The 24,121-nt window shown below is 36.4% G+C and overlaps 1 protein-coding gene across 2 annotated transcripts in view; it reads right to left on the bottom strand.

Moving 5' to 3' along the window:
• ATAD1 (ATPase family AAA domain containing 1) overlaps positions 1-24,121 on the bottom strand; it is a 55,953-nt gene that overhangs the window by 8,154 nt on the left and 23,678 nt on the right. For both annotated transcript variants that reach the window (XM_067710112.1, XM_067710113.1), the window contains exons 6-8: positions 20,015-20,121; positions 6,758-6,847; positions 3,659-3,709 (exon numbers count right to left, since the gene is read on the bottom strand). In XM_067710112.1, the coding sequence (XP_067566213.1) occupies positions 3,659-3,709; positions 6,758-6,847; positions 20,015-20,121 (248 nt within the window). The remainder of the gene's footprint in view (positions 1-3,658; positions 3,710-6,757; positions 6,848-20,014; positions 20,122-24,121) is intronic.

Raw genomic sequence — 24,121 nt, 5'->3', positions numbered from 1 at the left:
CAGTAAACAAATATTCAGTTAAAAGGCAAAATGTAATTTGTTGATTTCTCATTCATGGAGGACAAGAGTTCCTTACCCAGAATATATGAAAGGTTTTAGGAATTTCCCTGAATCTATACAAAACATTTCAAGTATATACGCAGTTTTTAAAGGAAAGATGACATAGCTTTATCTCTTTATTAAAGGGCTCTATGATCCCCAAAATGGTTAGTAACCAATGATCTAATCTCTGTAATTTGTTAGACACTTTAAACTTTAGTAAATAGCATATATGTTATTTTGATATATTGTAAAGAAATAAATGAACAGAACACCACTGAAAGATACAAGACTTGAACAACCAGAAAGACATAAATGCTTCTGGAGAAAGAGTCAACATCAAAAATATCTTAATTCTCTTAAATTATGATCCACCAAAAACACTAGTGTTTGTTTTTTTCTTGAATAAGACAAATTAATTTAAAATTCATACAGAAAAAATAGCATACCAAGAAACTGTGGGCTGGGGGACACCAAGAGGTGTCTAGCCCTACCTGATGTTAAAACTTACAAGACCTTAATAATTAAGAGTGTGGTGGGGACTTCCTTGGTGGCGCAGTGGTTAAGAATCCACCTGCCAATGCAGGGGACACGGGTTTGTGCCCTGGTCCAGGAAGACCCCACATGCTGCGGAGCAACTAAGACCGTGAGCCACAACTACTGAGCCTGCGCTCTAGAGCCCACGAGCCATGACTACTGAGTCCACGTGCCACAACTACTGAAGCCTGAGCACCTAGAGCCCGTGCTCCACAACAAGAGAAGCCACTGCAAAGAGAAGCCTGCACACCACAACGAAGAGTAGCCCCCGCTCGCCGCAACGAAGACCCAACGCAGCCAAAAAAAGAAAAAAAAAAAGTGTGCTGCTGGTGAATAAACACAGCAAAGACCAATGACCTGAATTCAAAGTCCAGAAGCATAGCCAGTACACACGAGAATTTAGTATATGATAAAGGTGGCTCCTCTAATGAGGAAAGGATGGACTATTCCAAAAAATGGTGTTGGACAACTGGGTATCCATTTGGAAAAACAAAAGCAAAATTCAATTCATAGCACACATCATACATCTGGATAAATACCAATTATAGCAAAGATTTAAACGTAAACCATAAAACCATAATGGACATCCAGATATTATGTATCTCCTAATGAAAGAATATAATTCTACCCAAGAAGTAGTCCTCTCTCCAACTGAACCTAATCTCATCCAGTCTCTTGATCCAACTACCAATTTTAGAGGAATTACTGCTCCTTGTATAATCAGCAAAATTCAGACTATGGAAAAATTTGGACAAACCTAACGTGGTTTTTTCAACAAATAAATTGAAAGGGGAAGAGGGAAAGGACGAGAGACATGAAGGGAGACTCTATCGTCTATAGATTAAAAGATTTAAAATCTGAAATAATTGAAAATTACAAACTTTATATGGATCCTGAGTCAAACAAAAACATGGTTTTAAAAAAAAAAGACGTTTAGGAGACAACTGGAAATTTGAAGAGACTAGAAATTCAATGATAGTAACAAATTTATGTCATTTTTTGCTTAAGTATAACAATGGTAATGAGGTTAGGTTAAATAAAGAAAAGAATCCTTCCTTTTAGAGCTATAACTAAAATATTTACAGATGAGAAATGATGGGAAAACATGGGAGGTAAGGAAGTAGATAGGGTATGGATGAAGCAGAATTAGCCATGGGATGATGGTGATTCAAGGAAGCATGAAAACCACTGAAATATAAATATGCCTCACTACGGGAAGCTATTTGGTTTCTTAATTTAGATAGCAAGTTCAAATAGTGAGTTTACATATGAAATTTATGATAGTGAGGAATACCATGTTATTAAAATATACTTGGTTACAGAGTTTTGGAAAAACAAGTAGCAAGAGCTGGAGAATATGGAAACTTCCTTTACAAACATGGTAGTGGAAAAGGACTTTTAATTTAGATCAAAACTTAGAAGCCATAAAGGGGGGAAAAAATCCAGTAAAATCAAGACAACCTAGGAAAAAATATTTTCAACTCATATAAACAAAGGGCAAATCTCCCTAATACATGAGAGTTCCTACAAATCTACAAGAAAAAAAAACATTCTAATAGAAAAATAGGCAGAGAATATGAACAGGTATTTCACACACACACACACACACACACACACACACACACACACACACACACACACACACAAATTCTAGAGGCTCTTAAACATACACTGCTCATTTCATCCCTCAATGTAAATTAAAACTATAATGAGATACCATTTTCTACCTATCATGTTGGCACAAAGTTTCATAACATTCTGTTGGCAAGGCTATAGGGCAACAGGCACTCTAACATTGCTGATATAAGAGTAAACTGGGGGACTTCCCTGGTGGTGCAGTGGTTAAGAATCCACCTGCCAATGTAGGGTTCAATCCCTGGTCCAGGAAGATCCCACATGCCTGTGCGGCTCAACTGTTGACCCTGCGCTCTAGAGCCTGCGAGCCACTACTGAGCCTGCGTGCCACAACTACTGAAGCCCGCGCACCTAGAGCCCGTGCTCCGCAACAAGAGAAGCCACTGCAAAGAGAAACCCATGCACCGCAACGAAGAGTAGCCCCCACTTGCCGCAACTAGAGAAAGCCTGTGCGCAGCAATGAAAACTCACGCAGCCAAAAATAAAAATAAAATAAATTTTTTTAAAAAAAGAGTAAATTGGCATGAAGAATTTGGCAACTACTACCAAAATTATAAATATCATACCCTTTGATCTAGCAATTTTTCTTCTGGAAAATTCACCCTACTAATATTCCTGGCACAAGTGTGAAATGACGTATGTACAAGGTTATTCAATGCAGCATTTTTATAGTAGTGAAAGACTGGAATCAACCCAAATGTCCTTCAATGTGGCACTGATTAAATAAATTATGATATATCCATATAATGGAATCCTATGCAGTGCAAAAGAAAAGAAAAAAGAGAGAGAGAACAGAACGAGGAAACCATATGCTAATATGGAATCTCAAAAATAAGAGAAAAGAGCAACAGAGAACACTGGATATGGTTTATTAATATGGCTTATGTAGAAAAGGGGAGAGGAGTAACGTTACATTCTAATTTGCTTGTATAGGAATAACACTACCTGAAAAGATACAGAAGAAATATAAGGGAGATATGAGACTTTTCCCTGTATACCATTTAATATATATATTTTAATTTCTGAAACGTGACTATACCACCTATTTTTAAAATACAAACGATTGAGGATTTTGATTATCATACCTTCTTAATTCTAAATTCCAACTTCAAAAACTATTGCAATTAAATAAAACCCAAAACCTCCCCATACTTCTCTGCAAAAACAAATGTATCTTATATAACAGGAAACCAGTCTGAAAAATATCAAAGAGGATTTTAATCTGTAGATATGAAAACACATGGCTTTTTAAAAAGCAAATTACCTTTAATTAGTTCAAATATGCCATAATAATTGAGTTGTATGAGCAGCCAAGAGTTTACAGTAATTTACAAGTTGAAAGCTACATTATTCCCAGGTTCTTTTTTCATTTCTGTCTAAAATGATTTTATGAACATAAATATTTTTATATTTATAGGATGGGGAAAAAATGTAATTTTCTACTTACATTTTCATTTTTCAAGATGAGTTTCAGGATTGCTTCTCTTTGTTTTAGAGCCTAAAAGCAGGATAATTTCCAGTTAGCATTTTTTAAAAAAAGGATCAACTAATTTTCCTAATATTTCTTCCTTTCCTTGTAAACTACCTGACAATACCTATAAGAAATGACAGAAACTCTGACAGGTCATGGAAACTTTTGACTAAAGCAAGGTCTAGATTCTAGACTCTAGATTAATCATTTGTGGTTGTCTTACTGAACTGTATCTTCTTATTCTGAATCCCCAGTGCCTAGTACCATATCTGGAAAATAACATGCCCTTAAATGTTTCTTGAGTGAGTAAATGAATTCCTATGACTACCAATGTCTTTCCTCTACAGCTCTGCAAAGCTCCTTTTCGTAATTTAGGAAACTTCTGAAAACTCACTGCTGCCATAAAATTTTTTATCAGTAACTGGAAGAGATGGCAATAATAACTGCTTGGTTCTTCCATTTAGCATGTAACTTCCATGTCCACTAATTTATATTAGTGAATTTTATTTAGTGTTAATAGCATATTAGTTTATATGCTTGTATACTCCCCCTGCAGCGATGCTTCATATTACTAGAGAATAGAAGCTTTTATAGAATACCTTACATATACAGTAAATATGAATGCTTTTAAAGATTATTATGGCTGAACTCATCCCTATTCCCACAACCACTGAAAAAAACAGAGCCGGTTACAAAGAGTACCAAATTAAATGACCTGAAAAACAAAACCAAACTGCTGTTTCTGTAATTCAAATGTGTTAAGTATGAAGGTTAATTTGGTATGTTAGGCAATCACCAGCAGGTACTTTTTGTTAATAAGCATTTAACTTGGAAAGAAGTTTTAAGGTAAGGTTAAAGGTAAGGTAAGGTTAAAACACTTTGTTTTTTTGTTGTTGTTTTTTTGTTTTTTTTTTCGGTATGCGGGCCTCTCACTGTTGTGGCCTCTCCCGCTGCGGAGCACAGGCTCCGGACGCGCAGGCTCAGCAGCCATGGCTCACGGGCCCAGCCACTCCGCAGCATGTGGGATCTTCCCGGACCGGGGCACGAACCCGTATCCCCTGCATCGGCAGGCAGACTCTCAACCACTGTGCCACCAGGGAAGCCCCATACACTCTGTTATCATAGTTAAACAGTAAGAAAAAAAATTATCCTATAAACTGCATCTGTGTGTTCACTAAAAACAGAATGAAGAGGGGGATTATAAAAATCCCAGTTTCTACATTACAGGTATGCAAATTTATGACAAATTTGAAAAAATCTTTTACAACCTATTTTGAACTCATACAAAAATATATTAAATTTGCAACTTTAGTAAAGGCTACTTTCCATGCTGTTGTACCCTATGTTCTATTCTACTGTACATCAAAACCCTTTGTTTGCTCTTAGACTATAAGCAGAGATTCTATCAATATAATCTTTACCTTCAGAACCACTGAGGTGAACTGATTATCTCTAAAAATATTCTGATGTCTTGGTAACAAAATAAGATCAAATACCTTGTGTGAAGCATACAAAGTTTATCTAATCCTTCAGCAGTCAGCCTTTCCAGCCTCATCCCCACCTACTTTCCTTGATGCCCCCTAAGTGAACTATCCCCAGAAGTCACCATTAAATATGTGCTTCCACACCTCCTTGCCTTTCTTTATTCTGGTAGAAAAGCATTTCTCTGCTTCACTTGACTGTCAAATTGCTACCATCTTTCATCCTTCAAGGTCCAGCTCGATTCTGTAGGTTTCACTAACTCCTCGGACAGAATTATGTTTTCATCATCATCTCAGGTCCTCACAGTTCTTTAAGCATACTTTTGTAAAGTACACTTTTTTTTTTTTTTTGGTCACGTGCCACGCAGGATATCTTAGTTCCCCAACCAGGGATCGAACCCACGCCCCCTGCAATGGAAGCATGGAGTCTTAACCACTGGACCGCCAGGGAAGTCCCCACTTTACATTATTTATTTTTGTGTCCGGCTCCCCTGCAATACAGAGTTCTTTTAGGACGGGGCCACGTTCTATTCACCAGAGCCTGGCAGGTGTCTGACACATATTAATGCTCAATAAATATTAGTCATACTAAGTACATTTTCTAGTCTCCTATATCACATTAAAAAATCTCTGCACCGAACCATCAGGGAGATTTTCTAACAGACTGCCTAAGTAAATGTATATATACCCTCAGAGGAATCAGAGGCTGCAGCTGCAGCAAAGAGCCAGCCAGAGTAACTGTGCAGAGGCCACAGCCACCAATTTCAGGAAACCATGTTTACTGCTACAAACTGTTAAGCTGAAGAATATAAAATGGGGCAAATATTTTTAGGCCAGAGATTTTAATTTTGAAAGAAGTGACAGTGTAAGTTCTTCTACATAGCAATATACGTGACATGCTGATTGTATGGTGCACATAGTCTATTACTAACCCTGTTTGTTTTTTTCTCCTTTAATCTAAAAGCAGACAAAAATCAGGATTTAGGGATTTTGTGCAAAAAAGTATCAAGTTTTAATCCTCTATTTGAGGGTACTTTTAAGTAGCAAAAAAGAATGCTAGAAGAAGATACTTACTACCAGTTCAACACCACCCTCACATTTGCATTCTTGTGTTAAAGTGTAATATCATAGCTACTAGTTAATCATTAATCCTGCCACAGGAAAGCACTGCCGATAATTAATCAAATAAATACCAGGTGTTCTTCCTGTCAGGCCTTCAGAATGGTTCCTTAACCCTAAAACCCTAATTTCATCCTATCCTAAACCAAAACTATAATTTACATTTTCTTATGTATCTTCCATAGATAACTTTGCTGCATTCTAAAGAAAATCACTGAAGTGTCTAGACAAACTTGAGGTAATGATATACTTTGAAGAGAAGCAAATAACACTGATCTTAGGAAAGAAAAATTTAAAAAGCAAGAAAAGGAGTGGAAAGGACGAAAGTAATTAGGGGGATTCTTGCCCTATTCCTTCCCTGCCTGTCATAAATAATAAGTCTTATTTTTTAATCATTCCCTTTGTGAAATCACAGATAAAGACATGTAAAAAAGCAAATATTTAACTGTTCATAATATCAATCAAATCCACCTACAGGCTGGTTGATATGAAATCTCGTAGGCATTCTTCTCATTATAGCTGAGTCAAGATCCTGAGGACGATTAGTAGCTCCCATCACTATGACCTAAATATATAAAGAAAACAAAGGTATTAAATATACCAGTAATACTCCTTTCAGGTTGTTATTACTAGGGTTTAGAAGATATAGAAAATTAAGTGGGGTTTAAACTAAATCTTCTATAGGAAATCTGATTGTAATCCAGTATTACTCAAATATTTATAGATATAAATCAGAGTTAATCCTGAATACATCAAATGATAGCAAAGCTGGTAAGCCTGATGCATTTCGCCAGACTTCTAGTAACTAAAATAATACATTATTCAGTTACCGAGGAATCATAAAAATTTTTTAAAAACTATTGTATTTTGCAAAATATGGTTACTCAGTGGCTACATGCTGAATAACTTAAAGCTATTTATGTTACAGCTTGGGAGTATATATGAGGGGACTACTTCAAGTCCTTTAATAATATTAAGGAGAGAATCATTTCCCCTACCAGAATCTGAGGATTCTGGTAATAGTAATAGATATCATCTATTTTTTCCTCTGGATTTCACATCATCATTTCATGGCACTATCAGCACTGCAGGTGACATCTTTTCAGTGCTAATAAAACCTCAAGCAATCCAATTTTAAACAAGGGCAACAGAATAAAAGCAAACATCAAAATGCTGGGTAGAATATTAAAAAAAAAAAAAAAAAGAAAAAAAATTGCTGGCGGCCCCGCCAGCCTCTGGGTCTATGCCACTTATTTATAAAGAACGTAGAGACGAAAAATCAACACGAATAAAGACAAAGATATACAAAACTATTTAATTTCTGAACGGCTTCAATATTACCATTATTGTTGATATTTCTGTATAATATATAAGCACACATCTGTTATCCAAAATGAAATTTATTGGTATTCTAAGGAAAACTTTTATTTCAGCCTAAGAGGTCTTAGATTTCTGAAATAATCTGAAATCTAACTCCAGAACAACATGTTGAAAAATACACTAACTCTTATATTCTACTTCTTTATTTTTAGGCTATGCTGTGCAGCATGTGGGATCTTAGTTCCCAGACCAGGGATCGAACCCGTGCCCCCTGCATTGGGAGTGCAGCATCTTAACCACTGGACTGCCAGGGAAGTTCCTTATATTCTACTTCTACTCTTTACATTTAACATTACTCAACTGCCAAATTACTTTCAATTAACTGTGAGAGGTTGCCACCTAGAGGGAAAAAATATACATACAAATTTGAGAAATAGTTCCATAATATAATGCAATTTTGTATTTGGGTCAAGTGATCCTAAAGTCAAAATATTAATGCTCTTACCTGTTTTTCTTTACTGACTTTCTACAACTCTATAGAATTAATAAGGAAAATTTCTACCTAATGTAAAACAAAGTCTTTAAAAGGATCAAATGAATTAATTGTATAAGATAAAGGATGAATATAGTATATTTTGAGATAGAGTATTCATTAGATATTAAAAGAGAGTTCAAAGTGATATGGAAGCTTGTTGAAGACTGATCATATTATGTTGTAGAGAATCACAAAAAGCACTGTGGTTGAGTCAGCACCTGAAAAAAACTGAAAAAGGGGCTGTACTTTGAGAAACATTCTAGGTAAACAGCCTGAAACAAAACAAAAACCCATTATGAAACATGAAACACTAAAACTTAGGATCAAGATAAATCTAGCACAACATGGCCTAATGAATTTATTTGGGGTGGTAACAGATATTCACGATGAAAAAGCAAAGCAAGAGTGACTGACATCACTTAAAGAAGTAAATTTTAAGGAGTGATTTTAAGGGGCAAAGAAGATAACCTTTACACATATATTAACTCATTTAGTGCAAATAAGCTAAAATTAAAAATGGGAAGCAACAGTAATTTTTTAGTATTTATGCAGCAAAATTAATGTACCTTTTAGGTATTAGGTAAGACTTCTAAAAATCTTTAAAACAAAATATTAAGATAAATTTTTTACCATTTCACATTTAAAACAATCAGATCTAAATATATGCCTCAAAAGCTGAACTATGTCAATGAATACCCTAAAAATAATGTTAGCTTTTACGTCTCAAGTCTCTCAAGATGAAGAATATATCATCGACTAACTTGGATTTCCAGCAGTAGTGACAGGTTTAATTGGGCCACTCAACTATTTTTGTTTCCTCTGTTGCAAGGAAACAAAGAAAGTAGGCTGGGGTACTGGGCTCCATCCAAAGTCACAGAATAGACAATTTTAGAGGAAAGCTAACTGGTTTCAATTAAAGAAGATGTCTAAAACTATTATTCAAATTAGTAACAGCCATTTTAACCCCCTCAACACACAAAAAAGTTAAAAGCAGCATCTTTATTTTCTTCCTCAAAAGTATGTCATAATAGAACAGTAAATACTATTAGTATAATAAAGAATAATGGTTCTAAAAATTCAATTTGCTGTATCAGAACCACACTGTGGGGCTCTGGAAGAAGTGGCTCAGGAGTGTATTTCATCCAAATTATTTTATAATAAATATTATTATCATTATTTCCTTGGTTTTAAAACAATACTCTGATAAGATATAATAGTAACTATCAATATTTCTCTCTTACATGGGCTAACTATTCAATTCTCTGCATACTTCAAATACTATTGCTTAGGAGGATAATTAGTTTTTGGAAACCTGCAAACTAAACTCATTGAATAGATTTCTCAGAACCAATGATTAATATAAATTGTTTCTAGTAATTCACCAGAATTTATCTATGTTGTGCTTTCTTCTCTAATCATCGAACAAACACTAAAGGCAATTTTCCTTCAAAATGAAATTATACTTTCATAACGGTGATGTAGGACATGGGACTTAATTTTCTTCTTGAGAATCAGGTGTCTCAGCACTTTTGATTTATGGTAATGTGGCGGACAAAGGAGATCCTTAAACCCTCTGGCTACAAAACATGTAAAAATAATAAAATATTTTTAAAAACTCAAATTAATCAATAAATCTGCAAAAAAGTAAAGGAATTAAGCTGAATCTAGCAACAAAGCCTATACATGATGGAGATAAGCAAGGGTAGAAGTTGACCACATACCATATGGACACGTACAGATTTTAAAAAGTGGCGTGCGTGATGAGAGACCAACCTACATAAAGTTGGGACTCATGAGGTACTATGGCCTGAGAAAAGTGGTGAAATATTAGAAAACCTATTTGGCAGAGTCAAGCCTTGGTTCTTGGAAAGATATATAAACACACACACTAAATCTCTGAGATTTCATGGTTCATGGCCAGCTAACATGGATCTTGAACCTGAATTTACCTGTCTTTGGAAAAGAACACAGCAGAGACAAGTACAAAATCCTCTTAGAACAGCAAACCGTCAATGTAGATTCCAAAAATTCACACACAAAGTTCTACCAAATATGATTTTTCCCATGAAATCACAAAACACACAAGGAAATAACCATCTTAAACTCAAATGATAGAACAAGATGTACAAATACTTATATGCTAGAATTACTGAAGATGGACTATAAAATTAGTGTTAATACATTTAAAGGAATAAACAAGAAATAAAAAAGAAATCACATAGCAAATACTTATGTAGCAAATATATACCAGATACTGTTACAGGCACTTTACTCAGATTAAATCCTTAAAATCCTACAACAATTCTGAGGTGGATACAATTCTTCCCTTTTTATAGATATTACCCCCTCTATTCAGACACAGGGTGATTATATAATTTTGCCAAAGTTACAAAGCTAACTGATGCCAGGGCTCTGCTTTACTAATCCAACTGGCAAGAGACCACCAAAACTGATCTGGCAGACCTGAAGAAGAATTTCTAGAGCTGAAGAATATAATAACTGAACTAATAAGCTCAATGAAAATGCTACATAGCTGAAGGGATCCAAATGAAGCCAGAATTATCTAATTGGAAGAAGTAAAGAAATTACCCAGAATATAGCACAAAGAGATAGAAAATATGAGAGACGTTAAAAAACATGGAATATAAATAAGGTATGTCCAAATGGCTTTTGATAAAATCACAAGGAAAATGAAAAAGAAAAAACATTTGAAGAAATAATGGTTGAATTTTTTTTTTTGTGGCAGTGCTTGGGTCTTCATTGAGGTGCGCAGGCTTCTCATTGCGTTGGCTTCTCTTGTTGCAGAGCATGGACTCTAGGTGCGCAGGCTCAGTAGTTGTGGCGCATGGACCTAGTTGCTCTGTGACACGTGGGATCTTTCTGGACCAGGGCTCAAACCTGTGTACCCTGCATTGTCAGGCAGATACTTAACCACTGCGTCACCAGGGAAGTCCCTCTAACTATGTTTTCTTAAAAGGGGCAAAAACAGATTACAAAATAGAAAATACCTACTGAAGTTAAAACAATGAAAGAACATTATTAACCTTCCCAAAACTTTTCCATGAGAAAAGTTTTTATATACATGAGATATAAAATAGGTGATTCATGGAAGGGGGGGGGAACCCAAACAGAAAAATGGCTCTAGAAGTTCCATTTCCAGCAATATGGCAGAAAACCAAACATGCCAGAAAATTTTTTTAAATTTTCTTTTAAAATACATTATTGATCTGGCAAGAAAGTATGGAATATTCAGAGGTGAAGAACTAGGTGAAAATGGGAACTCAAAGATGTAAATTGAACAATATAGCTGGCTTTCTCTCTGGGGGAATACCAAGGGACCTTAATTTTGGTTTTCACAGCCTTTCAGCGGGAAGAGACAAAGCCTAGGACAGAAGACTGTCATGTATAAAATTGGAAAGGTGCATGTGACAGGAAGTGGTTAAGTATCAGCAACTCATGAAAATGAAAGTATAAAATTAAGTTAAATTTAAAAAATATATATATGTAAATAAGTTTGACTACTCAAAGTACGGAGAGGCCTGAACCAACTGGAAGCATCCTTTTGCTACATTAGTCAGAAATTAGCAAGCAAGGGAAATGTATTTAACCGCCTTACTTCCCTGATGTGTGACAACGTACTGTCAAGTTGTGTGGCACTGACAAAACTAAAATACACAGTTGATTCTCTTTCTAGCTTCTTTTAATCATTCCTTAGAACCTTACAGAAAAGGAAATTACAGTTTAGAACATCTGAGAGCTTGCAAGGAAAAACATGCAGCCCCACTTTAACTAAGAAAGGATGGACCTGGGTTGGAAACAAGATGTCAGAGTAAAAGAACTTGCACTCGCCTTCTCTCATGAAAACACCAAAATCACAACTAACTGCTGAACAACTATCAAGAAAAAAGACTTGAACCAATCAAAGAAGATATTCTACATCCAAAGACAAAGAAGAAGTCACAAAGAGAGCATAGGAGGGGTGCAATCGTATAATATATAATCAAATCCCATACCTGCTGGGTGGGTGACCCACAAACTAGAAAGTAATTATGTTGCAGAAGTTCTCCCACAGGAGTGAGAGTTCTGAGTCCCACGTCAGGCTGCCCAGACTGGGGGTCTGGCATCAGCAGGAGGAGCTCCCAGAGCATTTGGCTTTGAAGGCCAGTGGGGCTTGATTACAGGAACTCCACGCATGGAGGGCACACTCAAGGTCCTGTGTGTACCAGGACCCAGGGAAAAAGCAGTGACTTCACAGGAGCCTGGAGAAGACCTACGTGCTGGTCTTGGAGGGTCTCCTGGGGAGGCAGGGTGGCGGCTGTGGCTCACTGTGGGGACAAGGACACTGGTGGCAGAGGTACTAGGGAGTATTCATTGGCATGAGCTTTCCGGAAGTCTGCCATTTTGACATCAAGATGAGGCCCCACTGTAGGATCCAGTGCTGGAACGCCTCAGGCCAAACAACCTACAGGGCTGGAGCACAGCCCCACCCATCAGCAGACAGGCTGCCTAAAGTCTTCCTGAGACCACAGCCGCCTCTAAATGCACCCCGTGACACGGCCCTGCCCACCAGAGGGACACGACCCAGCTCCAATCTCCAGTGGGCAGGCACAAGTCCCTCCCACCAGGAAGCCTGCACAAGTCTCTAGACCAGCCTCATCCACCAGGGGACAGACACCAGAAGCAAGAGGAACTACAACACTGCAGCCTGCGGAATGGAGACCACAAACACAGAAAGTTAAGACAAAATGAGATGGCAGAGAAATATGTTCCAGATGAAGGAACAAGATAAAACCCCAGAAGAACAACTAAGTGAAGTGGAGATAGGCAATCTACCCGAAAAAGAATTCAGAGTAATGATAGTTAAGATGATCCATGATCTCGGGAAAAGAATGGAGGCACACACTGAAAAGATACAAGAAATGATTAACAAAGAGCTAGAAGATATAAAGAACAAAGAAACAGAGTTGAAGAATACAATAACCGAAATGAAAAATACACTAGAAAGAATCAACAGCAAAATAACTGAGGCAGAAGAACAGATAACTGACCTGGAAGACAGAATGGTGGAAATCACTGCTGTGGAACACAATAAGGAAAAAAGAATGAAAAGAAAGGAGGACAGCTTAAGAGACCAATGGAACAACATTAAACACACTAACATTCACATTACAGGGGTCCCAGAAGGAGGAAAGAGAGAAAGGGCCTGAGAAAATATTTGAATAGATCATAGCTGAAAAATTCCCTAACGTGGGACAGGAAACAGTCACTCAAGTCCAGGAAGCGCAGAGAGTCTCATGAAGAATAAACCCAAGGAGGAACATGACAAGACACACAGTAATAAAGTTGAAAAAATTAAAGACAAAGAAAATATTAAAAACAACAACAGGAAAAAACAAATAACATACAAGGGAATCCCCATAAGGTAATGAGCTGATTTTTCAGCAAAAACTCTGTAGACCAGAATGGAGTGGAGTGGCGTGATATATTTAAAGTGATGAAAGGAAAAAACCTACAACCAAGAATACTCTACCCAGCAAGACTCTCATTCGATTTGACAGAAAAATCAAAAGCTTTATGGACACTCAAAAGCTAAGAGAATTCAGCATCACCAAACCAGCTTTACAACAAATGCTAAAGGCCACAACTGGAAACAAGAAAATTATGAATGGAAGCTCACTGGTAAAGGCAAACATACAGTAAAGGTAGAAAGTCATCCACATGTGGATATGATATCAAAACCAGCAATTGTGAGGAGAGTACAAAAGCACGATACTGTAAATGCATTTGAACTTGAGACCAGCAACTTAAAACAATCATTCATATATATATAGACTGGTATATCAGACCAGTATATCAAAACCTCATGGTAACTGCAAACCAAAAACCGACAATAGATATACATACAAAAAAAGAAAAAGGAATCCAAACACAACACTAAACATAGTCATCAAATCACAAGAGAACAAAAGAGGAAAAGAAAACTGCAAAAATAAATCCAAAACAATTAACCCAACGGCAATAAGAACATTCATATCAATAATTACCTTAAATGAAAACGTATTAAATGCTCCAACCAAAAGACACAGGCTGGCTGAACGGATACAAAACAAAGACCCACATATATACTGTCTACAAGAGACCCACTTCAGATTGAGGGACACATACAGACTAAAAGTGAGAGAATGGAAAAAGATATTCCATGCAAATTGAAATCAAAAGAAAGCTGGAGGGCTTCCCTGGTGGAGCAGTGGTTGAGAGTCTGCCTGCCAATGCAAGGGACACGGGTTCATGCCCCGGTCTGGGAGGATCCCACATGCCACGGAGCAGCTAGGCCTGTGAGCCATGGCCGCTGAGCCTGCGCGTCTGGAGCCTGTGCTCTGCAATGGGAGAGGCCACAACAGTGAGAGGGCCACATACCGCAAAAAAAAAGAAAAAAAAAAGAAAACTGGAGTAGTGATACTCATATCAGACAAAACAGACTTTAAAATAAAGACTGTTACAAGAGACAAGGAAGGACACTGCATAATGATCAAGGGATCAAACCAAGAAAAAGATATAATAATGGTAAATATATACGCAACCAACATAGGAGAACCTCAATATATATGGCAAATATTAAAAGCCAAGAAAGGAGAGAGTGACAGTAATACAATAATAGTCGGGGACTTTTAACATGCCACTTTACCAATGGACAAGATCATCCTAAAATGAAACTAAATAAGGAAGCACAAGCTTTAAATGACACACTAAACAAGATGGACTTAATTGATATTTATTTATAGGACATTCCATCCAGAAACAACAGAATACACTTTCTTCTGAAGTACTCATGGAACATTCTCAAGGATAGACCATATCTTGGGTCACAAACCAAGCCTTGGTAAATTTAAGAAAAGTGAAATCATATCAAGTATCTTTTCTGACCACAACGCTGTGAGACTAGATATCAATTACAGGAAAAAAAAACTGTAAAAAATACAAACACATGGAGGCTAAACAACATGCTACTAAATAACCAAGGAATCACTGAAGAAATCAGAGAGGAAATCAAAAAATACCTAGAAACAAATGACAATGAAAACACGAAGACCCAAAACCTATGGGATGCAGGAAAAGCAGTTCTAAGAGGGAAGTTTATAGCAATACAATCTTACCTCAAGAAACAAGAAAAATCTCATAAACAACCTAACCTTACACCTAAAGCAATTACAGAAAGAAGAACAAAAATACCCCCAAAGTAAGCAGAAGGAAAGAAATCATAAAGATCAGATCAGAAATAAATGAAAATGAAATGAAGGAAACATAGCAAAGATCAATAAAATTAAAAGCTGGTTCTTTGAGAAGATAAACGATAAACCATTAGCCAGACTCATCAAGAAAAAAAGGAAGAAGACTCAAATCAACAGAAGTAGAAATGAAAAAGGAGAAGTAACAACTGACACTGCAGAAACACAAAGGATCATGAGAGATTACTACAAGCAACTGTAGGCCAATAAAATGGACAACCTGGAAGAAATGGACAAATTCTCAAAAAGCACAACCTTCCGAGAATGAACCAGGAAGACATAGAAAATATAAAGAGACCAATCACAAGCACTGAAATTGAAACTGTGATTAAAAATCTTCTAACAAACAACAGCCCACCTATCCTTCTCAAACTCTTCCAAAATATAACAGAGGGAGGAACACTCTGAAACTCATTCTATGAGGCCACCATCACCCTGATACCAAAACCAGACAAAGATGTCACAAAAAAAGAAAACTACAGGCAAATATCTCTGATGAACACAGATGCAAAAATCCTCAACAAAATACTAGCAAACAGAATCCAAAAGCATATTAAAAGGATCATACACCATGATTAAGTGAGGTTTATCCCATGAAACCAAGGATTCTTCAATATATGCAAATCAGTCAATGTGATACACCATATTAACGAAGTGAAGGATAAAAACCACATGATCATCTCAGCAGATGCAGAAAAAGCTTTTGATAAAATTCAACACCCATTTATAATAAAGTCTCCAGAAAGTAGGCATAGAGGGAAACTACCTCAACATAATAAAGGCCATATATGACACACTCACAGCCAACATCATTCTCAGTGGTGAAAAACTGAAACCATTTCCTCTAAGATCAGGAACAAGACAAGATTGCCCACTCTCACCACTATTACTCAACATAGTTTGGAAGTCTTAGTCACAGCAATCAGAGAAGAAAAAGAAATAAAAGGAATCCAAATCGGGAAAGAAGTAAAGCTGTCACTGTTTGAAGATGACATGATACTATACATAGAGAATCCTAAAGATGCTACCAGAAAACTACTAGAGCTAATCAATGAATTTGGTGGAGTAGCAGGATACAAAATTAATGTACAGAAATCTCTTGCATTTCTATACACTAATGATGAAAAACCTGAAAGAGAAATTAAGGAAACACTACCACTTATCACTGCAACAAAAAGAATAAAATACCTAGGAATAAACCTACCTAAGGAGGAAAACAGAAAACTATAAGACACTGATGAAAGAAATTAAAGATGATACAAACAGATGGAGAGATGTACCATGTTCTTGGATTGGAAGAATCAATATTGTGAAAATGACTATACTACCCAAATCTATCTACAGATTCAATGTAATCCCTATCAAACCACCACTGGCATTTTTCACAGAACTAGAACAAAAAAATTCGCAATTTGTATGGAAACACAAAAGACCCCAAATAGCCAAAGCAATTTGAGAAAGAAAAACGGACCTGGAAGAATCAGGCGCCCAGACTTCAGACTATACTACAAAGCTACAGTAATCAAGACAGTATGGTACTGGCACAAAAACAGAAATATAGATCAATGGAACAGGATAGAAAGTCCAGAGATAAACCCACACACATACGGTCACCTTATTTTTGATAAAGGAGGCAAGAATATACAATGGAGAAAAAGTCTCTTCAATAAGTGGTGCTGGGAAAACTGGACAGCTACATGTAAAAGAATGAAATTAGAACACTTCCTAACACCACACACAAAAATAAACTCAAAATGGATTAAAGACCTAAATGTAAGGCCAGACACTATAAAACTCTTAGAGGAAAACATAGGAAAAACACTCTATGACATAAATAATAGCAAGATCCTTTTTGACCCACCTCCTAGAGAAATGGAAATAAAAACAAAAATAAATGGGACCTAATGAAACTTAAAATCTTTTCACAGCAAAGGAAACCATAAATGAGACAAAAAGACAACCCTCAGAATGGGAGAAAATATTTGCAAATGAAGCAACTGACAAAGGATTAATCTCCAAAATATACAAACAGCTCATGCAGCTCAATATCAAAAAAACAAACAACCCATCAAAAAATTGGGTGGGGGCTTCCCTGGTGGTGCAGTGGTTGAGAGTCTGCCTGCTGATGAAGGGGACGTGGGTTCGTGCCCCAGTCTGGGAAGATCCCACATGCCGCGGAGCGGCTGGGCCCGTGAGCCATGGCTGCTGAGCCTGCACGTCTGGAGCCTGTGCTCCGCAACGGGAGAGGCCACAACAGTAAGAGAGGCCCACGTACTGCAAAAAAAAAAAAAAAAAAAAAAAAAAAAAAATTGGGTGGAAGACCTAAATAGACATTTCTCCGAAGAAGACACATGGATGACCAACAAACACATGAAAAGATGTTCAACATCACTAATTATCAGAAAAACGCAAAACTACAATGAGGTATCACCTCACACTGGTCAGAATGGCCATCATCAAAAAATCTACAAACAATAAATGTTGGAGAAGTGTGGAGAAAAGGGAATCCTCACGCACTGTTGGTGGGAATGTAAACTGATACAGCCACCATGGAAAACAGTATGGAGGTTTCTTAAAAAACTAAAAATAGAACTACCATATGACCCAGCCATACCACTACTGAGCATATACCCAGAGAAAACCATAATTCAAAAAGACACATGCACCCCAATGTTCACAGCAGCACTATTTACAATAGCCAGGACATGGAAGCAACCTACACATCCATCAACAGAGGAATGGATAAAGAAGATGTGGTACATATATACAATGGAATATTACTCAGCCATAAAAAGGAAAGAAATTGAGTCATTTGTAGAGACATGGATGGACCTAGAGAGTGTCATACAGAGTGAAGTAAGTCAGAAAGAGAAAAACAAATATCATATATTAACGCATATATGTGGAATCTAGAAAAATGGTATAGATGATCTCATATGCATAGCAGAAATAGAGACACAGACGTAGAGAACAAATGTATGGATATCAATGGGGAAAGGGGGGATGGGAGGAATTGGGAGATTGGGATTGACACTATACACTATGATACTACATATTAAATAGACAACTAATGAGAACATACTGTATAGAACAGAGAACTGTACTTAATGCACTGTGGTGACCTAAATGAGAAGGAAATCTAAAAATGAGGGGATATATGTATATGTATAGCTGATTCATTTTGCTGTACAGTAGAAACTAACACAACATTGTAAAGCAACTATACTCCAGTAAAAATTAATTAATTTGAAAAAAAAAGCTTAAAGACCCAGATGTAAGACCATATACTATAAAATTCTTAGAGGTAAACTCTTTGATATAAATTGTGCAAGATCTTTTTGGATCTACCTCCTAGAGTAATGAAAATAAAAACAAAAATAAACACAGGGGATCTAATTATTAATTTCTAAAATATGACAAACAGCTCATGCAGCTCAACATCAAAAAAACACACAACCCAATCAAAAAATGGGCATAAGACCTAAATAGACATTTCTTCAAAGAAGACATATAGATGGTCAAAAAGCTCATGAAAAGATGCTCAAGATCACTAATTATTAGAAAAATGCAAATTGAAACTACAATGAGGTATCACTTTACACCAGTCAGAATGGCCATCATTAAAAAGTGTACAAAAAATAAATGCTGGAGAGGGTTTGGAGAAAAGGGAATCTTCCTACACTGTTGGTGGGAATGTAAATTGGTACAGCCACTATGGAGAACAGTATGGAGGTTCCTTTAAAAACTAAAAATAGAGGTACCATAGGATCCAGCAATCCCACTCCTGGGCATATATCTGGAGAAAACCATAATTCGAAAAGATATATTCACCCCAAAGGTCACAGCAGGACAATTTACAACAGCCAAGACATGGAAGCAACCTAAATGCCCACTGACACATGAATGGACAAAGAAGATGTGGTACATATATACCGTGGAATATTATTCAGACACAAAAAGGAATAAAATAATGCCATTTGCAGCAATATGGATGGTCCTAGAGGTTATCATATTAAGTGAAGTAATTCAGACAGAGAATGACAAATATCACATGATATCACTTATATGTGGAATCTAAAAAAATGATACAAATGAACTTACAAAACAGAAACAGACTCACAGACATAGAAAACAAACTTATGGTTACCAAAGGGGAAAGGTGGGAGAGAGGGATAAATGAGGAGTTTGGGATTAACATATACACACGACTATATATTTTTTAAAAGTGACATAAGAACTGAGAGTAAAAACTATAAGGATTGATGATAAGGGTCAAACGAAGTGTACAGAATACTCATAGCCACTTGTCACTTCCTTTTCCTTGACATAGATGGTTCTAATACCCTGGTTTTCTCTCTTATTCTTGTATTTGTTTTGAGCATTTGGGAAATCTTTTGAACATTTTATTAATTACAAAGCCCTCAAAATGGATGAAGATATACACAAATCATATTCTTTCAGATTTTCATCATTTATTGGTAAGTATAAGCTATGAAAAATAATTCTGTAAATAAGGTTAACAAGCAGCCAAATTTTCTATTAACACCACCACCAAGAATAACACAAATTAAAGCAGATTACTTTCAAATACCTGGCAGCTGTGATCAGTATCCAATCCATCCCAGAGACTCATAAACTGAGCTTTCATCATGGCTGTAGCTTCATGGTCAGAACTTGAACGGTTTCGTAGAAAAGAGTCTAGAAGAAAAAAGTCCTTAACCTTACAAATCAGTAATAAATTACTCTTTACATAATTTCAAATCGTTAATTAAAAGCTGAAAATTTTATGAAAGATTACAAAGAAAAGGGTTCGAATATGCCTTTTCATACATTATTCTGATATAACTACTTTGACAGATTATCCAACAAATTAAAACAATCAATTCACAATCCTCATTTCTTTCCTAAAAATACATTCATACCAACATATGTAAGAGCAGTAAAGGATCTAGTGCTGAGAGGCTAAAAAAGGATCATGTAGTGTCTTAGAGCAAAAGTCTGTGTGCTTTGGTCCTAACTTTCCAGGTTCTCTGCATCCTATGTGTTCTTAATTATGGGATCACATCCTTTTTCCTCATACATTTTTCCTGGTAATAAATAAAAATGATACTGGAAAATCTCAAAACACTATTAAGTGGGAAAATATAGGACAGGAAATGGTTTAAAACATACATACTGGCATGCATGTACATATACGTTATACAGGGTGAAAAAACCTTTAATGAAATACACCAAAATGCTAATAACTTTGGTTATCTCTCAGTGATACTGATGGACAATTTTAATTTTCTCTTGAATTCTTTTCTGTCTTCCAAATTATCTATAATGAACATGAAATACTTTTAGAACGGGGAAAATATTTTCCATCTAGAACGAAAGGACTGAAAGGTGGTATATCCTAAGAATGAAAAAAAGACAATAAAAACAAATCCTATATTTTCCAGTACAATCCTGTTTCAAATGTTTTGTCTTGTATCCCTTCAAATCACTGGCATTTCTCAATAACTTTCACATTTCAACATTAAAACTAAAACTTGAAGTCTGTCAATCATACATGCAAGTGACATGAAAATGCTTTTTAATGTGCTGGGTCCAAGCTTTAAAAAACAAAAAAATTTTTTACAAAGTAATTACAGCAAAAACACATTACTATGACATGATAGTTTTGTGATGGCAAACATATATCCTGTATTTTCTTTTACAGTTCTAATCGTGTATAATATGTACCATTGTTGTACCATGTATTGTACCATGTGTTGTACCATGTACAATAAATGTACCCATTTATTCTGGATGTATAATCTAGTCATTTTAAAATTGCTTATTTTTTAAAGATAAATTGTGTAAATTTAGCTGCCTACTTAACTACCATAATTCTGCTATTAATTATTCTTAAATTATCTTCATTTCTAAGAAGTGGTCTGGCAAGATGGCTGCTTAAAATAATATGAAAAACTTAAAATGCTGGATCAAAGTATAAATAACCTAACTATATCAGTAGTTACATTAAATGTAAATGGTCTAGAGTATGCAATTACCTGTTTAAGATATTAGACTGGATTAAAAAAACACAAAACCCAACTGTGTACTGCTTACACGAGACACACTGAATATAAAAGCTCAGAATGCTGAAGACGGTGGAAAAAGACATGTATGTAAACACTGACAAAAAGACTGAATAAGATTTTTTTTTTAAAGTTAATGCATATCTGATAAATAGTGCTAGAACAATCGGACATCCATATGCAAATAAACAAACCTCGACACAGACCTTATACATTTCACAAAACTCAAAACAGAACACAGACCTAAATGTAAAACAAAAAGCTATAAAACTTACGAAGATAATACAGGAGAAAATTTAGGGAACCCTGGGTTTGGTGATGAACTTTTACATACAACACCAAAAGCACAATCCATCCAAGAAAAAAATGTGTTAAGTCGGAGTTTATTAAAAATAAAATTCCTGCCCTGTGGAAGACATTATTAAGAGAAAAGATAAGCCACAGACTGGAAAAAAACATTTATTGTATAAAAACATATCTGATAAAGGACTTGTATCCAAAATATACGAAGAACTCTTAAAATTCAACAAGAAAACAACCCAGTTAAAAAATGAGCAAAAGGGCTTCCCTGGTGGCGCAGCGGTTGAGAATCTGCCTGCCAATGCAGGGGACATGGGTTCGAGCCCTGGTCTGGGAAGATGCCGCAGAGCAACTAGGCCCGTGAGCCACAACTACTGAGTCTGCGCATCTGGAGCCTGTGCTCCGCAACAAGAGAGGCCACGACAGTGAGAGGCCCGCACACCACGATGCAGAGTGGCCCCCACTCGCCGCAATTAGAGAAAGCCCTGGCACAGAAACGAAGACCCAACACAGCCAAAAATAAATTAATTAAAAAAAAAATCCACCTTCAAATAAAAGAAAAAATGAGCAAAAGATATGAACAGAGACCCCACCAAAGAAGATATACAGATGGCAAATAAGCATATGAAAAAAAAGATGCTCAACAATATACGTCACTGGGGAAGTGCAAATTAAAACGAGACACCACTACACACTTATTAGGATAGCTAAAATCCAAAAAATTGGTAATACCAAGTGCTGGAGAGGAGTGGAGAAACAGGACCTCTCATTTACTGCTGGTAGAACTGCAAAATGGTAGAACTGCTGGTGGAACTTTTAAGTGCAAACAGCCACTCTGAAATACATTTGGTAGTTTCTTACAAAGTTAAACACAGATTTACCATACAATCCAGCAATTGAGCTCCTAGGTATCTACCCAGCTGAGTTAGAAACTTTAGTCCACACAAAATCCTGCATATCTCTGTTGTTAGCAGCTTTACTCATAACTGCACAAAACTGGAAGCAACCAAGAGGTCCTTTAATAGATGAATGGATAAACAAACTGTGGTACAACCATACAATGGAATATGATTCAGCAATATAAAGAAATGAGCTACCAAGCCATAAAAAGATAATGGAGGAAACAAATGCATATTGCTAAGTGAAAGAAGCCAGTCTGAGAAAGCTACATGTTACATGATTCCAACTGTATGATATTCTGTAAAAGGCAAAACAATAGAGACAGTGCAGCTAGGAGTTTGGGAGGGAGGAGTTTGAGAGGGATGAACAGGTAGAGCACAGGGGATTTTTAGGGTGGTGAAACTATGCTGCCTGATATTGTAAGGGTATATACATGATACTATGCATTTGTCAAAGACCACAGAACTGTACAACACAGAATGAACCTTAATATAAACTATGGACTTTAGCTATTAATAACATACCAATAATGGTTCATTAATTATAACAAATATATCACATTAACACAAAGTATTGATAATAGGGAAACTGTGTGTGTGTGTGGGGATATGGGAACTCTGTACTTTTTGCTCAAGTCTTCTGTAAACTTAAAACTGTTCTAAAAAATAAAGTTTAGTAATTAAAAAAAAAGGTTACTGAATATCTGAGATTGCAAGAAGGAAAGAAAAAAAATCCTGAAGATCAGGAAAAGAGAGAACTGAAAAAAAGAATGGTGAGATTTTGAGATGATTATGCCACTGTTTGTGTGTGTGTTTGTGTACACAACAGGAATGCACGGGTAGCATCAGGAGGTTCTGCTTTGGTGTTAATATCCATGCTGAAGCCGAGATGCCCAAAAGGATGTACACTCACAGAAAGTATAGACAAGAAAAAAAGTTCTGCTCACCACTACAGGGAGTTAAGGACACTTGTCTGTCTTGGCCTGGGCTCTGGAGGGAAATATGTCCCCCCTGAAAAATTAAAAACCAAGATCACAGGGGCTCTCTCTCAGGCCTGAAGTCTAAATTCAAACTGTCATTCATTTTAGGAACATCGAGAAATTAGAGCCTAAAGCCTCTAGGTGGAAGACAGAAAAACTACTCTGGATTATTTTAGGCAACACAGAATTCTCATATAAAAGCAAGTCCTAAGCAATCTAGAGTTAGAAATGAGACACGGAAACAAATCACTATGAAAGAGAGTTAACAATATAAAGAAGTAAAATTTCAAACAGAACAATCCAAAGAACTATATAAAAATAGTATGTGGGCTTCCCGGTGGAGCAGTGGTTGAGAATCCGCCTGCCGATGCACGGGACACGGGTTCGTGCCCCGGTCCAGGAAGATCCCACATGCCACGGAGCGGCTAGGCCTGTGAGCCATGGCCGCTGAGCC

This window comes from Pseudorca crassidens, chromosome 16 (genome assembly GCF_039906515.1).
Source record: "Pseudorca crassidens isolate mPseCra1 chromosome 16, mPseCra1.hap1, whole genome shotgun sequence".
Taxonomy (NCBI): Eukaryota; Metazoa; Chordata; class Mammalia; order Artiodactyla; family Delphinidae; genus Pseudorca; species Pseudorca crassidens.
This window is presented reverse-complemented; position numbering and strand designations above follow the sequence as displayed.